At 40.1% G+C, this 18,239-nt stretch overlaps 1 protein-coding gene across 3 annotated transcripts in view; it reads left to right on the forward strand.

The window, feature by feature from the left end:
• The window catches only part of PTPRG (protein tyrosine phosphatase receptor type G), a 750,651-nt gene that overhangs the window by 451,696 nt on the left and 280,716 nt on the right, over positions 1-18,239 (forward strand). For 2 of the 3 annotated variants that reach the window (XM_033210299.1, XM_033210300.1), the window contains exon 4: positions 2,398-2,546. In XM_033210299.1, the coding sequence (XP_033066190.1) occupies positions 2,398-2,546 (149 nt within the window). Of the gene's footprint in view, positions 1-199; positions 315-2,397; positions 2,547-18,239 lie in introns of all 3 variants that reach the window. The other variant, XM_033210301.1, reaches the window with a different exon arrangement.

The raw sequence follows: 18,239 nt of genomic DNA on the forward strand, positions 1-18,239 counted from the left end.
ATGTAACATGCTGTGTGCTCTGGTGAGAAACACTGTAAAATGAAAAATGAGATTAATGTTTCAGATTGTACAGTTCTCTAATTATGCTTTTAATTATTCATATAAAACAAGTAAAATGACCCCTGACAGAGATATAAATGATTTAGGTAAAATCAAATATTTATAAGATGCTGCTGATTCCCTGGGTATATTGTAACAGATGGAATCAAAATGTTTTGCCTTCGTCCTTTGGAACTTACAACTGGCTGAGAAGGATCAACAGTGTTTGAAACACTACTGAGCTAATGCCTAAATGTTTTGACATCAAACTAAAGGTATGTGGTTAGTATAATATAATATTTTAGAAGATATTTTCTAATATCTGTATACATAGATATATTTTATATAAGATTTTAGATATCTTCTAAGATACTATATTTATGTCACAATGATAAGTCTCTCATTTTTACAGTTTTAAATAATTATTTGAAAATCAAAAGGTGGTAATATTTCATGACACATTGAAAATTTTGTCAAATTTAAATATCGGTGTGGTTAAATAAAGGTTTATTGGAACATAGCCTCACCCATTCATTTAAGTATTATCTTTGGCTGCTTCTGTGCTATAAAGAGTGAGTAGTTACACTAGAGACCAGTTGGCCTGCAAAGCCTAAAATATTTACCAACTGGCCCTTTACAGGAAAAGTTTATGACCCCTGTTCTAAAAGATGCCCAACACAGGGTGAAGGTGGCACAGTGCTGTGGCATATTTAATTGGCACAAGAAACACTTGCTTTTACTTCATTTTATCCTTTAATTTGCTGTTCTTCTAATTGGGCATTCCTTGTATATTTTTTCAAAAGTTGGAGAAAGACTGCCTTTTGAATACAATAAAAAGGGATTTATATGAGAAAGTTCCTTCACTTGCTTTTAATGCTTGCTTTACATAGAGAAGTACTGAAACTAATTGCAGTATTCTAGAAATGGGTCATTAGCCTAGTCCCTATCTTTTATGGAGACCTAATTTTCATGCAGGATTTCTCACTAAAGCTCTAACTAGGATCCCTTTAGGAAGAGGAGACAATGAGGATAAGCAATTTCCCATGGCTTACGCAAGCTTGGCTTTCGATCACAAACCATTCAGTATATTGTTTGGCACCTTACATGTATTTAGCAGCCAATAAGTATTTATTGAATGAATGAATTCACTTCTAGAGAAACAAAAAAAGGGAATATATCACTTGAAAAGAATTTGTTTTTTATTTAGACATTATATTCCTTTTGGAAAAATATTTTTTTGTTAGTGTAAATCCAAGTTATTCTCAATTTCTCCTTCCTGTATTTCAAGAAAGAGCAGTATATTTTTGAAATTTAGGGTTGGAATTTAATTGAGGTTCCCTATGTTGTGGATGCTTCTCATGTGTTCTTTGGATGGGTTAAGGGAAATTATTTTTTGCTTGGAACTAAAAGAAAAAATAAAGAAAACTAGTTATCTGCCAGTATTTGAGTGACTTCAAGAGTAGATTTTGCATTACACTTCCCTGGGTACTGTTATTAAATAACAGACTCCCAGCTCTCTTCCCACTTACTGTTGCCTTAATATTGGAAGCACCCACAAATTTTTGTTTCCTAATATCTTGCCTGCATTTTCTGACCAAAGAAACATGCCTATTGCATCTGGCTGATTATATATTTCCTATCTGGTTCCAGACCTTGAATCTTGGGGTAGCCCCATGAATCAGTGCTTAAAAAGAAGAATCTTGCTCTCTAGACGATTTTGACCATCAAGCAGTTTTAGGAGACACTGATTCAGAGTGACTTATTCTGTCATTGTCTCCTTTTTTTTTTTTTTTTTTTTGAGACGGAGTCTCCTTCTGTCGCCCAGGCTGGAGTGCAGTGGCCGGATCTCAGCTCACTGCAAGCTCCGCCTCCCGGGTTTACGCCATTCTCCTGCCTCAGCCTCCCAAGTAGCTGGGACTACAGGCGCCCGCCAACTCGCCCGGCTAGTTTTTTGTATTTTTTTTTAGTAGAGACGGGGTTTCGCCGTGTTAGCTAGGTTGGTCTCGATCTCCTGACCTCGCGATCCACCCGTCTCGGCCTCCCAAAGTGCTGGGATTACAGGCTTGAGCCACCGCACCCGGCCGTCTCCATTTTTTAAAAATCTGTTAAATGGATAAGTAATTCTGAGATCATTCTCTGGAAAGTGTCATGATTTAGGGCCAACTGATGCTCTGAGAGCATTCTGCAGCTAGAATGAACTAATTTATTCAGGCGGGTGTGTTCAATGTATTTTTTCACAGGTGCATGAGGACATAATTCACATCATGGTAGTCATGAACTTTATTAGAAGTAACAGGAAAATTCGGTTTGATTTTGAAACTCAGTTTGTTTTCCTCTCTTCTCATTCGTTTCACACAGTTGCCATCCTTCTGAAAGACGACTATTTTGTCAGTGGAGCTGGTCTGCCTGGCAGATTCAAAGCCGAGAAGGTGGAATTTCATTGGGGCCACAGCAATGGCTCAGCGGGCTCTGAACACAGCATCGATGGCAGGAGGTTTCCTGTTGAGGTGAGAGAAAGTCAAGATCTCAACGTGTAGCTGTGCTTCGGTCTTTATGTTAATCAGATGCTATGTCCTTACCCTCAGTCATTTTGCAAATCACACCTGTACAGTACCTAACTTCATCTCTCTGGAAACCCTTTATCCGTAGTATGGCAGGTGGGTATCCATCCTTGTTTCTTGCGTTTGTTTAACTGGAGAAACACAGAAGCCACAGGCATCGTGGTTTGAGTAGACTCACTGCTGGTTGATGATGTTCATCATGTGTTTCATTTGACACAGTTTCTTTTCACTGTCTGTTCCCATTTTTGAAAGATGACATTATGTATGAAACTGGGTTGACTTCATTTTCACCCTTAAGAAAATAGAAAAGTTGGCAACATGTAGAGGAGTCTCAGAACCTTCTCTTGGTAGCAAAGTTGTAAGGTTTTTTTTGCTCCCAGTGGCTGTTGAAAAAGAGGCTGTGGTGGTATGAGTCACTGTTAATTTTGTTAGGATTGATGGTGACATTTTGCTTCTGCTGTGTCAGTCTTCTCAGTGATCCATCCTGCTGGACAGTAGAAGGGTGTGGGTGCACTAGGTCAGATGCTGCTGTGTATCTGCTTAGAGCCAGGGTGAGGGAGGCAGCACGTCTCCAACTCCTTTATTAATGTTGGGTAGGGAGAGCATATCTCTTCCAATGCCAACCTTATGTATTTCCTTTAATCATGATTGTTGTGTGACTATTCTTTTGTTGTGATGAACATGTTTGTTTCTTGGTAGGTCCCCCATGTGGTAAGCCTTAGAAGTGTATGGAAGAACAAAATGAATGTGGTTCTGAAACCTGCCCAAGAGTCCCATAGACAGTTGTTTTGGATAAACATAGAAATTGGCCCTTCTGCTGTTAAAGCTTCACACTTGTATTTGTTTTATTTGTGTTCCTTCCTCAGGAAAGGACCTTCAGGCCTCTCAAAAAAGTATCAGAGGACTGAAGTGCACCAGACCATTGCACCAAATGCCTTTTTACCCCTCCTTAGTTCTTGTTTTCTTACACATTGTTACGTTTCCTCCATGTTATATAAATCTCTAGTTTTAGTCAATCAGGGAGCTGGATTTGAGACTGAGCTCACATCTCCTCTCTCGGCTGCAGCACCCAATTAAAGCCTTCCTTGGCAATGCTTGTCATCTCAGTGATTGGCTTTCTGTGCAGCAAGCAACCGGACCTAGTCTGAACCCCGGGTGTTTCAGTAACAGTTCTAGCCTATGGCTGTACTCAAACATGGAGTGACTTTTCACTGGTAACATACGTTAATCAAAGGAGCCACATGGCCAAGAAAGTTTTCAGCTGTTAGAATTTCATAGCTTCTAAGTCTTGTCCTGCTTTGATAATCTGATGAATTCTTGAGACCCCCTTCACAAAGAAGACACATGTGTGTATCTACACATAGCTTTACATGTAACTGATAGGATTTCATCATTCTCCCTAGCTCCTCAGGCCCATTTTTGAACCCTGTAAGTATCCGTGAAGCTCTGGTGAAGAACCCCTACACAATAAGAAAATAATATTTATTTTTCTATAGATGCTTATATGGCCATGCAGATTTGTTTCTTATCCACTGTTCCTGGAGAAACCAGAGATAACTACTCTGAGAAAATGCTTCATGTTTTTTCTTGTTAAGCTGAGAAATTGTCAGTATCAGAATTCTTCCTGCATTAGGACTCCTCTATCTGTGGAACTTCCTATCCTAGTCACAATAATGATATCTTTCATGAGTTGGGTTTCTACTTAATGGGTTCTCTTCCACCCTTAAAATGGAATGAATCATTTCTTAGAAGTCTTAGCTTTATTTGTACTTGGAAAACTTGATTCCTAGAAGCAAAATTACATCATGTTCTTAAGTGTAGGATTTTCCTTCTGGACTTGCTGACAGGTTCCCATTGGCAATATGAGTTGAAGGGGCAGCTTTGTGTCCAGCCAGCTTTGCTCTGAAGCCTCTTTGTCTTAGAATTGGGTTGCCATTTGTTCATTTCCTGTTGTTTTGGACAAAAGACCTGTCCTGAAAGCTTAAAAACTCAATCAGATGGCTACCTTGGAAAAGAAGACCTCTAGAGCTGGGAACTGGGAACCTTGCCTCTGTGTAATTACACTTCCTCACGCCCAGAATGACCAGTCTCCTCTTTACATTTGATTCTGGGAATAATGTATCAAAGACATTAATACCCTTTTTTTCCTTTCTTTTTTTGAAATGGAGTCTCACTGTTGCCCAGGCACATGATCTCAGCTCACTGCAATCTCTGCCTCCTGGGTTCAAGCAATTCTCCTGCCCCAGCCTCCCAAGTAGCTGGGATTACAGGCATGTGCCACCACGCCTGGCTAATTTTTGTATTTTTAGTAGAGATAAGGTTTCACCATGTTGGCCAGGCTGGTCTTGAATTCCTGACCTCAAATGATCCACCTTTCTCGGCCTCCCAAAGTGTTGGGAGTACAGGCGTGAGCCACGGCGCCCAGCCACAATTACTTTTGAAACACATGACTTTTGGTGACTATTTCAGTTTTCCATTTCTCAGAGGGAGCCATTGAATTCAGAAGCTAATTAGAAATGGCAGCCACCATGCCCAGGCTTATTGTTTAACCAGGTTGTTTGGATATTTTTCTTTTAAATAATGTCAGATGATATGGCTGCCTGTATCAATTGGGTTCCTCATTGAAGTCCATCTGATTCATAGCTTGTTTTCTGAAAATGTGATAAACATATTAACGGCATATTTGGAGGAACTTGAATTTCAGAGATTAAGTAACTGCATTAAATTTACCTTTAAAATATGCACAAGAAAGTTGCTTGCTTTTGCCCAAAGTATGTCTGTGATATTTCATGTTAAGTTGCTTTATTCGAGTTCTTCATTAATACCCATCTCTCCTTACAATTTTTATACTATTTGAGCATCTTACACTTGGTTTATTTCTTTTGACATAACTACAATTGTTTTCCCAAAAACTAGAATGAAAATAAGAAAATTTAATTTATCATGGAGTAATTTATCAGCATTGGGGACATGAATTATTTGTTTTGCATGCAGTATGTATGAGGGCTACAGAAGAATCATTGTTGAAGATTGTACTAGGATTGGTAGAATATGGCTGTGGTTCTCAGCTGGGGACAGCATCTCCCCTCTGCACCCTGGGGCATTAGGTCATGTCTGGAGACATTTCTGGTTATTGCCATTGTTGGAAGTGTTATGGTATTACTTTCTGGTTGGTAGAGGCCAGGGATACTGCTATACATCCCAATGTAGAGGACAGCCCCCACTAAAAGGAATCATCCAACCCCAAAATGTCACTAGTGTCACTGTGGTGAGATTCTGGAGTGGAGAAAGCAGTGTGTTTAGTGGAATTGAGCATTTCTTTATCTAAGTAGCATCATTTAAAATACATTTGAATAAAGAGGACTTGTTTCTTGGGAAGTCATTCCATCCTCTTTGGGTTTTAGAGAGTAAATGTACCTTGCCTTATGTGTAACAGCATTGCTGTTCCTGGTTTCTTTAGTATCTGCTTGAGATGCAGTCACGACCTTGGGAATTTTAACAGCTCCCTCTGTGCTGCGGCTCTGCAGGCTGAATTTTAAACATATGCCCCACAAGAAGCTGGATCTGCTCCCTGAGGGTAAATGGCAGCAAACTCAACTTTGTAGGTTTTGTTGCTTCCCAGGAATTCTTTGAGGTCATCTGAGACAACTTTGTAGGCATCCAGAAATTAAAGCTCTCTGAATTTTTCTGGCTGGAATCCTGGACTCAGTCTTGTAGTTCCTGCACTTAAAAACATCCAGTCTAATAGTTAACAAAGAAAGCCCTTATACAAACAAAACAAGATGAAAGCTCTTCAGTAACCAGTGTTCTTTACAGATCAGTTAAAGTTAGAAAAGAAAGTTGAAGTCACATTACAATGCCATGCCTTGGAGACTGAACCCAATTTGGATCCTCAGATGCCCTCACCTCCTGTTACTGAGCATTATTCCTTGCCTAGCAGCACATTTTTCTTGAGTATCTTCTGTTGTACGTGGGCTGGTACACAAAGATAAGTTAGAAAGTCACAGTTCCTGCCTTCAAGGTGTTTACACTCCAGTGGTGACACAGAAATTAAACATTGGTCATGTAACTATCTATGTAATTTCATTTGTATTATAGTCTCTGAAGTAGAGGGATATTTTGATAGGGGATGGAAGCTTTCAATGGAGACATTGATACTTATTAGATGGAAAAGATGAATTGGAGCTTCCTAGTAGAATAAGGATATGCAAAAGCCGTGGGGCAGGTGGTATTTGTTAAGTTTAAGGAATAAAGAGGCCAGTAGAGATTTTGGTAGGCAAGATAATGTCTCTTCTTCTTCCAAATGTCTGCTGCAAATATGTTACTTTATGTGGCACAACAGACTTTGCAGATGTGATTAAGTGTCCTTAAAGTAAAAAAACTCAGAATATTCCAGTCATTAAAACAGGATGACCTGTTCCAGTTCTTCTGTGGCTAGTCAGCTTTCTGATGTCGGTCCAGCCACAGTTATCTGTGACAGCTTCTATCGTATCCTAAACTTTTTTCCTATTCTACACTCATTCCTGTTCTGTGGTTGGTAACTTAAATAAAGGTTCATATAACACTAATAGAAATTTAATCATGCTGCATTTCCACTAATAACCAAAGTTGCAGTTAATACAAAGAGAAACCTCCAGATAAAACCTTTGAGAACTCCATTAAAGTGGGGAGTTCATTGCATGCTTGTTGTTTGAGGTAATTAAAATCTTATTTATGACAATAAAAGATCACGGGAGTTGTTGATTCAGACTTACTGGTGCTTTATGAGTTGAAGTCTTCAATAAGCTTAAATGATCCAAATTGATTGTATGTGCCCCTTCTGGTAAAAGTCACAGCTGGTTCATTTCAGCTCTGTTCAGAGCATTTTAGTGAATGAATAGAAGCAAAGGCATTTTTCCTAATGTATACCATGTACACATTACCATATGGTACAGGTCTGCAATCCCTTGTCTGAAACTCTTGAGGCCAGATGTTTTAGAATTCAGAATCTTTCTTAGAAAGGTATTGTAGCCCAGCGGTCCCCAACCTTTTTGACATCAGGGACTGGTTTTGTGGAAGACAGTTTTTCCATGGACTGGGCGGGGTCGGGGGTTCAGAATGAAACTGTTCCACCTGAGATCATCAGGCATTAGTTGGATTCTCAAAAGGAGCATGCAACCTAGATCCCTCGCATGTGCAGTTCACAATAGGATTTGTGCTCCTATGAGAATCTGATGCTGCTGATGTGACAGAAGGCAGAGCTTAGGCGGTAATGCTCCTTGCCCACTACTCACCTCCTGCTGTGCGGCCCGTTTCCTAACAGGCCACGGACTAGTACTGGCCCTGTTAGAGCCCATGTGCCATGTATATTTCAGAAGGCAACCAGTAAGGTCAGGAACTACATCCTTACATTCATTAATATTCCTATTACAAGCAAATGAACAGTCACACTAAGTGGAAATATCAGTACTCTACATAGCTTCACATTTCTTCATATCTGGTTTTACCACTAAATTAGTTTTGGTAGCAAATTCATAAATAACAACAACAAAACACCATTTGGTCTTGAAAAAATATCCAGGGCCATTGTATGGGTCTTGTGTCTATTGAGTGACCTCAATGGCTTATGTCTAAAGAGCACTACTGGGTAGTTACAACCATGACACAAGCAGGTAAAATCATGTGTCTCCCTGTGGGGTGGATGTGTCCCGGTACTTCTCTCTTCCTCCTCCCGTCTTTGTCTTCATATTGTACAGCATTCTTGGGCACAGTTCAGGATTGTCCAGCCAGAAGTTGCTAGTTTTAGGCTGTCCTTGTTCTGTGATCAATTCTCATTTGAACATTCTGTTTGGGCCTGCAATTGTCTTCAGTATCCATGTCTTCAGGTGTGTTACCTTGACCTCCTACTGCACTCCCTCCTGTCTGCTCAAATCCTGCCTTCCTCCTGAAAGCCTTCCTAATGATTTGCCATGCATTTTATGAAGTTGATCGGGGTTCTTCCCTGGAATACTTCTGTCACATTTTGGTTGAAGAGTTGTCTTGTAATGACCCCTAGGTTATGGCTCAGGTGAGAGAATGCGTTCCTTCTCTCTGGTAAGCACGTCCAGTTGTGTCATATACAAAGGCCTTGCACGACACCATCCTCGCCACACTGATGCAGGCACTCAGGTTCCTGCCTTACTCAGATGTGGACCAGCCCATCTAGGGTTTGAGGCCCACATGGATCCAGAGCTTCGGCAGCATGATATTCTAAAGCCTAGACTACATGTCAGGTTGGATAGCACCCCTTAAATAATCCCTCCTTCACTCCTGGAATAAGTTTATGTATACATGTTTGTATGTATGTATGAATGACAAGGTCTTACTGTGTCACCCAGGCTGGAGGGCGTGATCACAGCTCACTGTAGCCTCAACCTCCTGGGCTCAAGCAGTTCTCTTGCCTCAACCTCCCAAGTAGCTGGGGCTACAACCACACACCACCATGCCCAGCTAATGTTTTTTATTTTTTGTAGAGACAAGGTCTTGCTATGTTGCCCATGCTGGTCTTGAACTCCTGATCTCAAGCAATCCTCCCTCTTCACCCTCCCAAAGCCTGGGATTTGAGGCATGAGCCACCATGCTTGGCCTGGAAATCAGTATGATGGATGAAATACTTTCTTGAAGATTTATTTGTACATTGGCGTATTAAGGGCTTTGACGAGTCCTCCACTGAAGAATCTGTTTACCTTTGTTTAACACAATGTTTCCCCAAACTTACATGGCCTCTGTCCCTCTCTTTTGTGTGTGTGTGTGTGTGTGTGTGTAAGTTCATAATATCACTGTTTTGGAAATGTAAGTTTATACTTTTCTCCTCTCAACCTTTAGTCCATATTCCTTTTAAGAAATAGGGTCCTGTTCAAATAAATTGTTGTTTTGGTTTCTTTTTTCTTTTCTATTTTGTTTTTGAGATGTAGTTTTGCTGTGTTGCCCAGGCTGGTAGTGCTGGCTACTCAGCAGCATCTCATGAGCCCAGGAGTTCAAGGCCAGCCTGGGCAACATAATGAGACTCCATCTCTAATAAAATAATATAAAAAATAAAACTATAAAGACATCTTGGCTTGTTCAAGAAACAATTTTTAGCATCTTTATGAACTTGATGCTATCTTGTTTTATCATTAGAGAGAATTGTCATCAGAGGGGGTCTGAGATATTTTCTATTAAAAATAACATTTCCAATATGATAGTTTTTCCCCCGCGTTGTGTACTTTCTGTCAGTTCCTGGAATTGTTACAGGTGATGCAGGATTTTTGCTCCTTTAGCTAAGCTAAGTGAGGTCCAGGTTCTTACCTCATGACTAGGAAAAATTAGGCATGCAGACACCAGAGAGTGAGTGCAGTAGAAGTTATTAAGTGAAGGGAAAGCCTTCACCAAAAAGAAGGGTCCTGGAGAAAGGTTTCCAGTTGCCCCCTTCCCAGTTGAATACCCCGACTCCTGTCTAAAAAACTGATGAGGCTGGGTTCCTCGTTTATATATGGCGTGAATTCCTGGTGGCTCCACCCCATCCTTCCAGTGTGCATGTGGGCCGTTAGACTGAGCTGCTTCATATTGATTTATTTCTCTCCTGTGCATGTGTTAAGGAATTGAATTCTCCACCGCTGGCATATTTAGGCAGGCTCCCTGTGCAGGTTCCCTTATCTGCACAAAATACCTGGTGTAAACACATGAGGCGGGTCGGAGGTTCTACGGGAACCCTTCCCTTACTCTCGGCCTATAGTAAGCTGGCTAACACCTTTCATAGGTTCTCTGAAACGTTTCTTTTTTTCTCAGAGTCCTTTGTCATGAAGCTTAAGATAATACCTGTTTTCCCTGTCCTGCCTCTTCATGGAGCGTGGACGTGTTAGAGAGATCATCCTGTGGTTATCTGGTGTTTGCTATTCTGTGGTGTAGCCAATTATGTTTTGCCTTGTAGTGACTTCCATCAAATGGGAAAGGAATTGGTTGAAATTTAGTTAATGACTTTATTAAAATAAAGATTCCATTTTAGAGCAGAATGTTTCATCCTTTGCTAGTGAAATGTTTAATTTCCATCTGGCTGATCTTTTATGTGAATGTCCTGTGTTAATTAAGAGGAACATTTGAGGATGCCCTAGTACTTAGAGAATACTCAGTGGAGAAGTTAATGCTTGGTTGTGCAAAGCAAGCGTGCAGGTTTTGTGAGGTAAAACAGCTTTGGTCCCTGGCTTGGTAAATCTCCGTGATGTCTGGCATTCCTCATCACAGCCATCCTTAGACATGAACTTGGCTCAGGGCTGTTTGATGGTGTGTCACCAATATGTGGTGTGCTGATAGCTGTTTGAATCATACTGAGAATTACAGTTAAGGAGATGGCATGCTCTGAAAAGAAGACCTGGTTAAGTTGGAGATATTCTCAGTGTAGAAACTTAGTGACCGTGGTGACCCTCACAACCAGATAGAAGGCTTAGGGTAGTGGTGGTTGTGGTTGAAGTCACTGATACTGGTGTTGGTAGTGGTAATAGCGATGATATTGTAGACGCAATTTAATAGACATGACCTATGTCAGGCACTTTCTAGATGTTTCTTCATGTCAGCCTTATAAATTATAAAGAGGGACTCTTCTTATACCCATCTTAAAGATGGAAAGACTGAGTTTCTGCAATGGTAAGTGGCTTGGCTGAGACTTACTGTTAGTACTCCAGAATCTGGGCTCCAGTATCTCCGACACCTTAACCATAATTCGTTTTATTAGATAATTTTGCTGTTTTTCGTTTCATTGTTTTAGGTTGTTTTCAGAACCACTGACACAGTAGATAGAAATCATTTTTTAAGAATCTTAACTATTGTTTATTGTACAGGTTGAGTATTCCTCATCTGAAATGTTTGGGACCAGAAATGTTCAGTTTTTTAATTTGTTTTATTTGGGAATATTTATTTATATATAACGAAATTTCTTGGGGATAGGATTCAAATCTAAACACAAAATTCATTTATGTTTCATATGCCCCTTAAATACATAACCTGAAGGTAATTTTATGTAATTTTAGAATAATTTTATGGATGAAACAAAGTTGTGAGTGCATTTTCATTGCACCCCATCACATGAGGTCAGGTGTGGAATTTTCCACTTGTGGCATCATGTCAGAGCTCAAAAAGTGTCAGATTTTAGAGCATTGAAGATTTTGGATTTTTAAGATTTGGGATGCTCAACCTGTATCATAGGAAAGAAAATGAAAGAGCTTCAAATGTTCAGAGATGGCTGAACCTATAGTAAAACATACAGAGAGATATGAAGGGAATAGAAAATATAGTCAGCACTATGCCTACAGCTATCTGTGCAAAATAGTATGCTTTTTATCTGGATTGACCACTTCAGTCTATTTTTAATCACTGAGAGCAACACTGTCTGGTAAAAATGTAATGTGAACCACACATTGTCATTTTAAATTTTCAGAAGCCCCCTTAAAAGAGGTAGAAAGGAAGATATTATTTTAACAAATGTTTTTATATTATAGAATAATACAGTTTATATTATACAAGAATATTTATTATCAAAGAAATTCAATTTCAGTTGATTTTAATAATCTACATTTCCCCTGATATATTCCAAAATACTGTTTTAACATAAAGTCAATATAAAAAGGTATCACTGAGACATAGTACATTCTATTTTTATACTGTGTCCTTGAAATCCAGTTTGTATTTTACAGTTACTGCTGTACTAAAACTTGTGAAGCTTTTTATTCCAGACCACAATAATGGAATTTTGATAATAAACTACATGAGAGACTAACAGATTCTTTAGGAGGTGTTTTTATGTTGAATTTTTGGTATTTTTGACTTCTTCTCTTCCAACAACGACAACAAAAAAGGTGAAAGGATAGAAAGTAGCAGGTATGTACAGTGAACAAGTCTGAAGAACTAATGTACAGCAGAGGGACTATAGTTAATAAAAATGCGTTGTATGCAGTATTCAGGATTTTTGCTAAATGTGTAGATTATCTCTGCTCTTACAGCAGGGCATGGATAGCTGTGGGAAATGATAGATATATTAATATGTTTCACTATAGTAATCATTTTACTATCTAGATGTATGTATCTTATAATGTTAAATACCTTAAAATCTGTTTTAAAAATATACACTTCGTAGTTCAGTTTTATATTGAGGTCTGACTTGTTGAAAAGGCTTCACTTAGATGCTGTACAGGTTTTTTCTTCTTCTTCTTCTTTATAAACTTCACGTTTTTTCCTCTTATTCTTTTTTGCAACATTTGTTCCTGGAGCTTTGAACACTATTCTTCTCAGAATCTACTTCCAAGCTCAGGAACTCAAATAAAGCTGGCTGGGGAGACCTTTGTGCACTGAAGGTAGAGACTTCAGGCCGCCGGATCAGTTGTATTGTAAGTTCAGGTCAAGAGGATTTATGGGCCTGTGTATCAGCAACACCACCAACTGCCTTTTTTTCTTGTCCTGTCAAAATTTGAGCGGGAAGGTTTCAAGCCATCTTAAATCTAAAGCCTTTAGCAAGTTCTTCAGTGCCACCGTCACTCAGAAGGGACAGTCAGAAAGATTTATAAGAAATAGAAAGGAGTCAAGTTTGAAAGAAAGTCTATTTCCTCTCTTCCCTTTAAATCCCTGGCATAGAATTTCATTTCACCACCCTTTAATGGAATGGGAAGAAAGTTTCAAAAGCTTCTCAGTCCGGATTGTTTGGCCTGGCGCTGTATGGAGCACAGATACTGCTCTGGATACATTTACTGTGATGGACGGAGACCAGCTGGGCAAATTCACCAAAACTCTATCTTATTTAACAATATGAAATTCATCTCTTGAGTGTTTGCGGATGTCTTAGCAAGACAGGGTACTTTAAAACTCAGGTTAATATGTGGAAGATATTTGAGTTAATAGTAAAATAACTTCTAAATCCCAGCTATTACCATACAGATAGAGCTTCAACTCCTGAATCTCCCTATTAAAACCTTCACTCTGTTCATTTCTAAAATTTAGTATTTCAGGGAATGTTCTGAGTTCATGCCTCTGTGTTCAGCATTCCCTGATTAGGGAAGACTTGGAGTGAGAGAAACCTCACCCACTGCCCCTTGCTATTTCTTAGCCTGCCTCTGTGTTTGCTTCTTTGAATTTGTCATTGTCTCTGATTTCCTGTCTCTATCTCTTTCATCATCATTCTTTGTGTCATTTATTGGAAGGGTATAAGCGGGTACTGAAGTACCTAAGCATATATAATCAACACCCAGCGAAAAAGATGCCCCCAGCATATTTTCTGGATTCATGTTATTCTATCTAAATTCTCTGCATAAAAAGTGATTTAGGAAACGCTGCATAACAAGTCTTCCTCTTAGAGCTTGCTAATGGGCTAACATAGTGCTGAGACATATTCCAGTAGGGAAACCCCAAATAGTTCAGTGGAGAGCTTTTCTCTCAGCCATGATAATACAGTATGTAGAATGTTTAAATTACTTCCTTACCGGCTTCTCTAGAGACAGTTCTAAATGATCCACAGTGTTTATTCATTTGGTTGATTAACAGAGCCTTCTCTGTGGAGGGCAGAGTGTCCTGGCCTCAAGAAACTTTTTTCTTCAGCAGGCACTGAGGCCCTGAGGCAGGAGCCTGCCTGGCCTGTTTGAGGCAGAGACAGGAACCCAGGGCTGCTGGAGCAGCGGGAGAAAGGAGCAGAGTGATAGGAGGTGCGGTCAGCAGATAGGCAGTGTGATGGTGTGAGGTCTTGGAGACCGTGGGAAGCTCTGTGGCTTTTACTGCAGGCAAGATGGGAAATTGTTAGAATGTTTTCAGCAGAGAACATTCTCAATCTGTTTCCTAACTTATATTTTTTAATATTTTATTTTAAACAATTTTTTTTTTAACAGCACAGGGTCTTGCCATGTTGCCCAGTGTGTCCTCAAACTCCTGGACTAACGCAGGAGTTCCACCCCAGCCTCCTGAATAGCTGAGACTACAGGCACACACCATCACACAGGTCTATCTAGTTTATGTTTTAAGAAGGATCCCTCTGGCTACACTTGAGAGTGGGGAAGACCTCTGGGTGCTGAGAGCAAGGCTAGAAGATGATCATAACATTTCAGGAGAGATGATGTTGGGTGGGGCACAGATGAGTGTTTTGAGAAAAACATCTGATTGCAATTTGTTTTTAAGGCAGAAGATGCTCGTCAAGGGGATATGATGGTGATGTTATCTCAGGGCATGCTGTTTATACTTCTTGATTTAAAGAAAGAATAATTTGAGGAGAGAAAATCATGGATAACTGACCAGTCAGTAATATTTTGAAACATTTCGTTTAGTTTTTTAAAAAATCTTTTAAAGCTTTGACTATCCAGTATTCAAATTTTGTGTAATACTTATTATAGATCAGTTTTCCCTGCATAATATGTTATATACTAAAGAAGAATGTAACAGAGAAGTGATTATTAAGCACAGACCCCCTCCCTGTAGAGTAATTTTGAGTTAATAGACAGAGTGCTTTGAGCAGAACTTGGCATTCTTAGAGATTATTTATATTAACTATTTTTTTTTTTTTAAGACCTAGTCTCATTCTGTCACCCAGATTGGAGTGCAGTGGCACGATCTTGGCTCACTGCAACCTCCGCCTCTCCGGTTCAAGCAATTCTCCTGCCTCTGCCTCCTGAGTAGCTGGGATTACAGGTGCTTCTACTACACCCAGCTAATTTTTTGTATTTTTAGTAGAGACAGGGTTTCACCCTGTTGGCCAGGCTGGTCTCCATCTCCTGTCCTCGTGATTCGCCTGCCTCAGCCTCCCAAAGTGCTGGGATTACAGGTGTGAGCCATTCCACCTGGCCTATATTAACTGTTAATATGAACTCAGTAGTCTTCTTGTCGCACGAAGCAATGTCATGCGTGTCCGTGTGAAGAGACCACCAAACAGACTTTGTGTGAGCAATAAAGCTTTTTAATCACCTGGGTACAGGTAGACTGAGTCCGAAAAGAGAGTCAGCAAAGGGAGATAAAGGTGCGGCTGTTTTATAGGATTTGGGTAGGTAAAGGAAAATTACAGTCAAAGGGGAGTTGTTCTCTGGCGGGCAGGAGTGGGAGTCACAAGGTGCTCAGTGGGGGAGCTTTTTGAGCCAGGATGAGTCAGGCACAAGATAATGTCATCGCTTAAGGCAAAGACCAGCCATTTTCACTTCTTTTGTGGTGGAATGTCATCAGTTAAGGCGGGGCAGGGCATTTTCACTTCTTTTGTGATTCTTCAGTTACTTCAGGCCATCTGGACCTATAAGTGCAAGTCACAGGGGATGTGATGGCTTGGCTTGGGCTCAGAGGCCTGACAAGCAACAGATCTTCAATCCATCTATTTTGTTTCTTTTCCACTATTTCTACCATGGTTCAAGCCAACACCATTTCTGACTTCAACTGTTGCTATAGATTCTTAAAAAGGTCTCTCTTGCCCTTCATCATCCACTCTTTATCTAGTAACCGAAGCTTTCTTTTAAACACTTGAATCACATTACATTTTTCCCTCACTTAATATTTTCCAGTGGTTTCCAATCACATGTTGAGTAGGTCCAAAGATCTTACCTTGGCCTATGAGGCCCTAGTTGACCTGGCTTCTACTCTCCGTCATTCACTCCCACTCATACCCCCATACTTCTCTCCACCCTCTTTTCAATGGCTTTGTTCTTCTCCCTGATTATCCCTCACTCCTTTCCCAAGCCATCATATCATTTCATGCTCTATCCTCTTCCAAAGTAAGTCACTTTTTTTTCTATTACCCAGTTTTATTTTCTTCATAGCACTCATCACTTTTTTTAAGTTATTTACTTACTGATTTCTTTACTTATTTATTAACTCCCTTCCCTTCTCTCACCCCCATACACTGCATGTGAGCTTTTAGAGGAGGGGATCTGTCTCTCTGTCTGTCTGCTGTTGAATCTTGGCTGCTAATGAACATAGTCCCATAACAGCATAAGCAGTATTACTCATTAGGAAACCAGCATTCTTGTATTGTATCCTTATCTTCTGGGCCTGCTGGTTTAAAGGGTAAGTAACTCTAATTCCTGAGAATGAAAACTTTTAATTCATTCATAAAAAGAACATTTAAGAAAGCAAATCCTACCCCAAAAGTATGTCCTGTATTAAGAATGTGAAAGAGCCCAGTAAATAGTTACTCCCAAATAAACACATTCATCCTCTTGCCTCCTGCTGTGAGGCTAAGGGTTAATCGTTCAGCTCAGGAAATGATCTTTTTAAGATCTGTTCTTCCAGGGTGTAGCTCTTATATTAACAACCATTACATCCACATATCAAGACAGATTGTTTCAATTAGTCAGTGAGGTCCACGTTTTTGAGAGCTGTTAATATGTACATGAGCAATTACTGTAGCTGAGTTAAAAGGTGTGCCTTTGGGAATTTTAGATTGAGATTATCAGTTTCATTCATGAGCCAAGACAGAAGCCATGAGAATTGGATGCTGCATTTCTCTGCAGGTTTGTTCGCTAGAAGCCTCTCCAGTGCCCACACAGCAAAGATTATGAAGTTGCCAGATTCCTTTCCTTGGTCCCATCCTCATACCATCTCAGAACAGTGCCTTCCTTTGTATTCGTTGGGAACCAGGCAATATGCTGAACGTTTGGGAATTTCATAGTGAACAAGACAAGCAAGCTCCTTGACCTCATAGAACCTAAGAGACCAGCAGAGTGAATCTTAACCCAAATGTACATCAGAATTAAGTGGGCACTTTTACATTTTTCAAAGCCAAATTTGAGTCATTTTTGTTCATTCCTTATTACTGGTAAATGAAAAGAAAAATAAAAACCCTCGTCTGACAGTCTGCTTTTCCACGTTCAAGTAAAAAGCCGTGCATCTTTAATGTGGATACGATGCCTCTCCATGTGCTCAATCTCACCATTTCCCTTCCAAAGTTTGCTAGAATCTCACAATGTCAGCAGCAACTGGAGTCAAATAATAGATGATTTGTAGGCTTCAGGGGTAACACCCCTCTCTTTCCAGTTGGCCAATCTTCTAAATGATTCAGAGTCTCCAAGTTAGTCTCAAAAATGCCTGAAATTTCATTATTTGAGTTAAGGTATTACCACCTCTTCAAATGGTAGTCTAAGGAAAGAACAAAATGTGAGCACTTATGCTGCATTGAATATGTTAATAAAACTCATCAGGTAATGCCCCAGCAGTAGCATTACAAAGCTCAAGGCATCCCTTAGAATAGGATGCATAGGAGGTCAGCTCTGATAGGACAAAATGTGGGCGGGCCTACATGAGCCACATCGCAGGGAAGCAGGCGGACCCACCCACAGATATGGTATGGATCAGTGTATGAATTGGGAGTGGAAGCATTAGGCATAGAAGGCATGCTGGATTTATGAAAGACAGTAAGTGAGCCTGTCCCAGTTCTAGAGGAAATGATTGGAATGGACAGTGCTGTGAGCCCAAGACTGGGTCTCGAAGATGTTTTTGACGGGATGCTCTTAGAAGAAGGAATCAACTTCTTTGGGGTCCCAGAATGGAATCAGAACCTGCAGAAGCTGACCTTACTGAAGAAACTGGTTACAGCTTGGGGCACGGCACCCAGGCTAACAGCAGGAGCTAATCAGGTGCTTGTTGGTTTCACATAATTCAGGGTAGATTTTCCAAAATCAAATTCCTGAGGTCCCTCTG

The sequence above is a fragment of the Trachypithecus francoisi genome, unplaced genomic scaffold (genome assembly GCF_009764315.1).
Source record: "Trachypithecus francoisi isolate TF-2019V2 unplaced genomic scaffold, Tfra_2.0 Lachesis_group0, whole genome shotgun sequence".
Lineage (NCBI taxonomy): Eukaryota > Metazoa > Chordata > Mammalia > Primates > Cercopithecidae > Trachypithecus > Trachypithecus francoisi.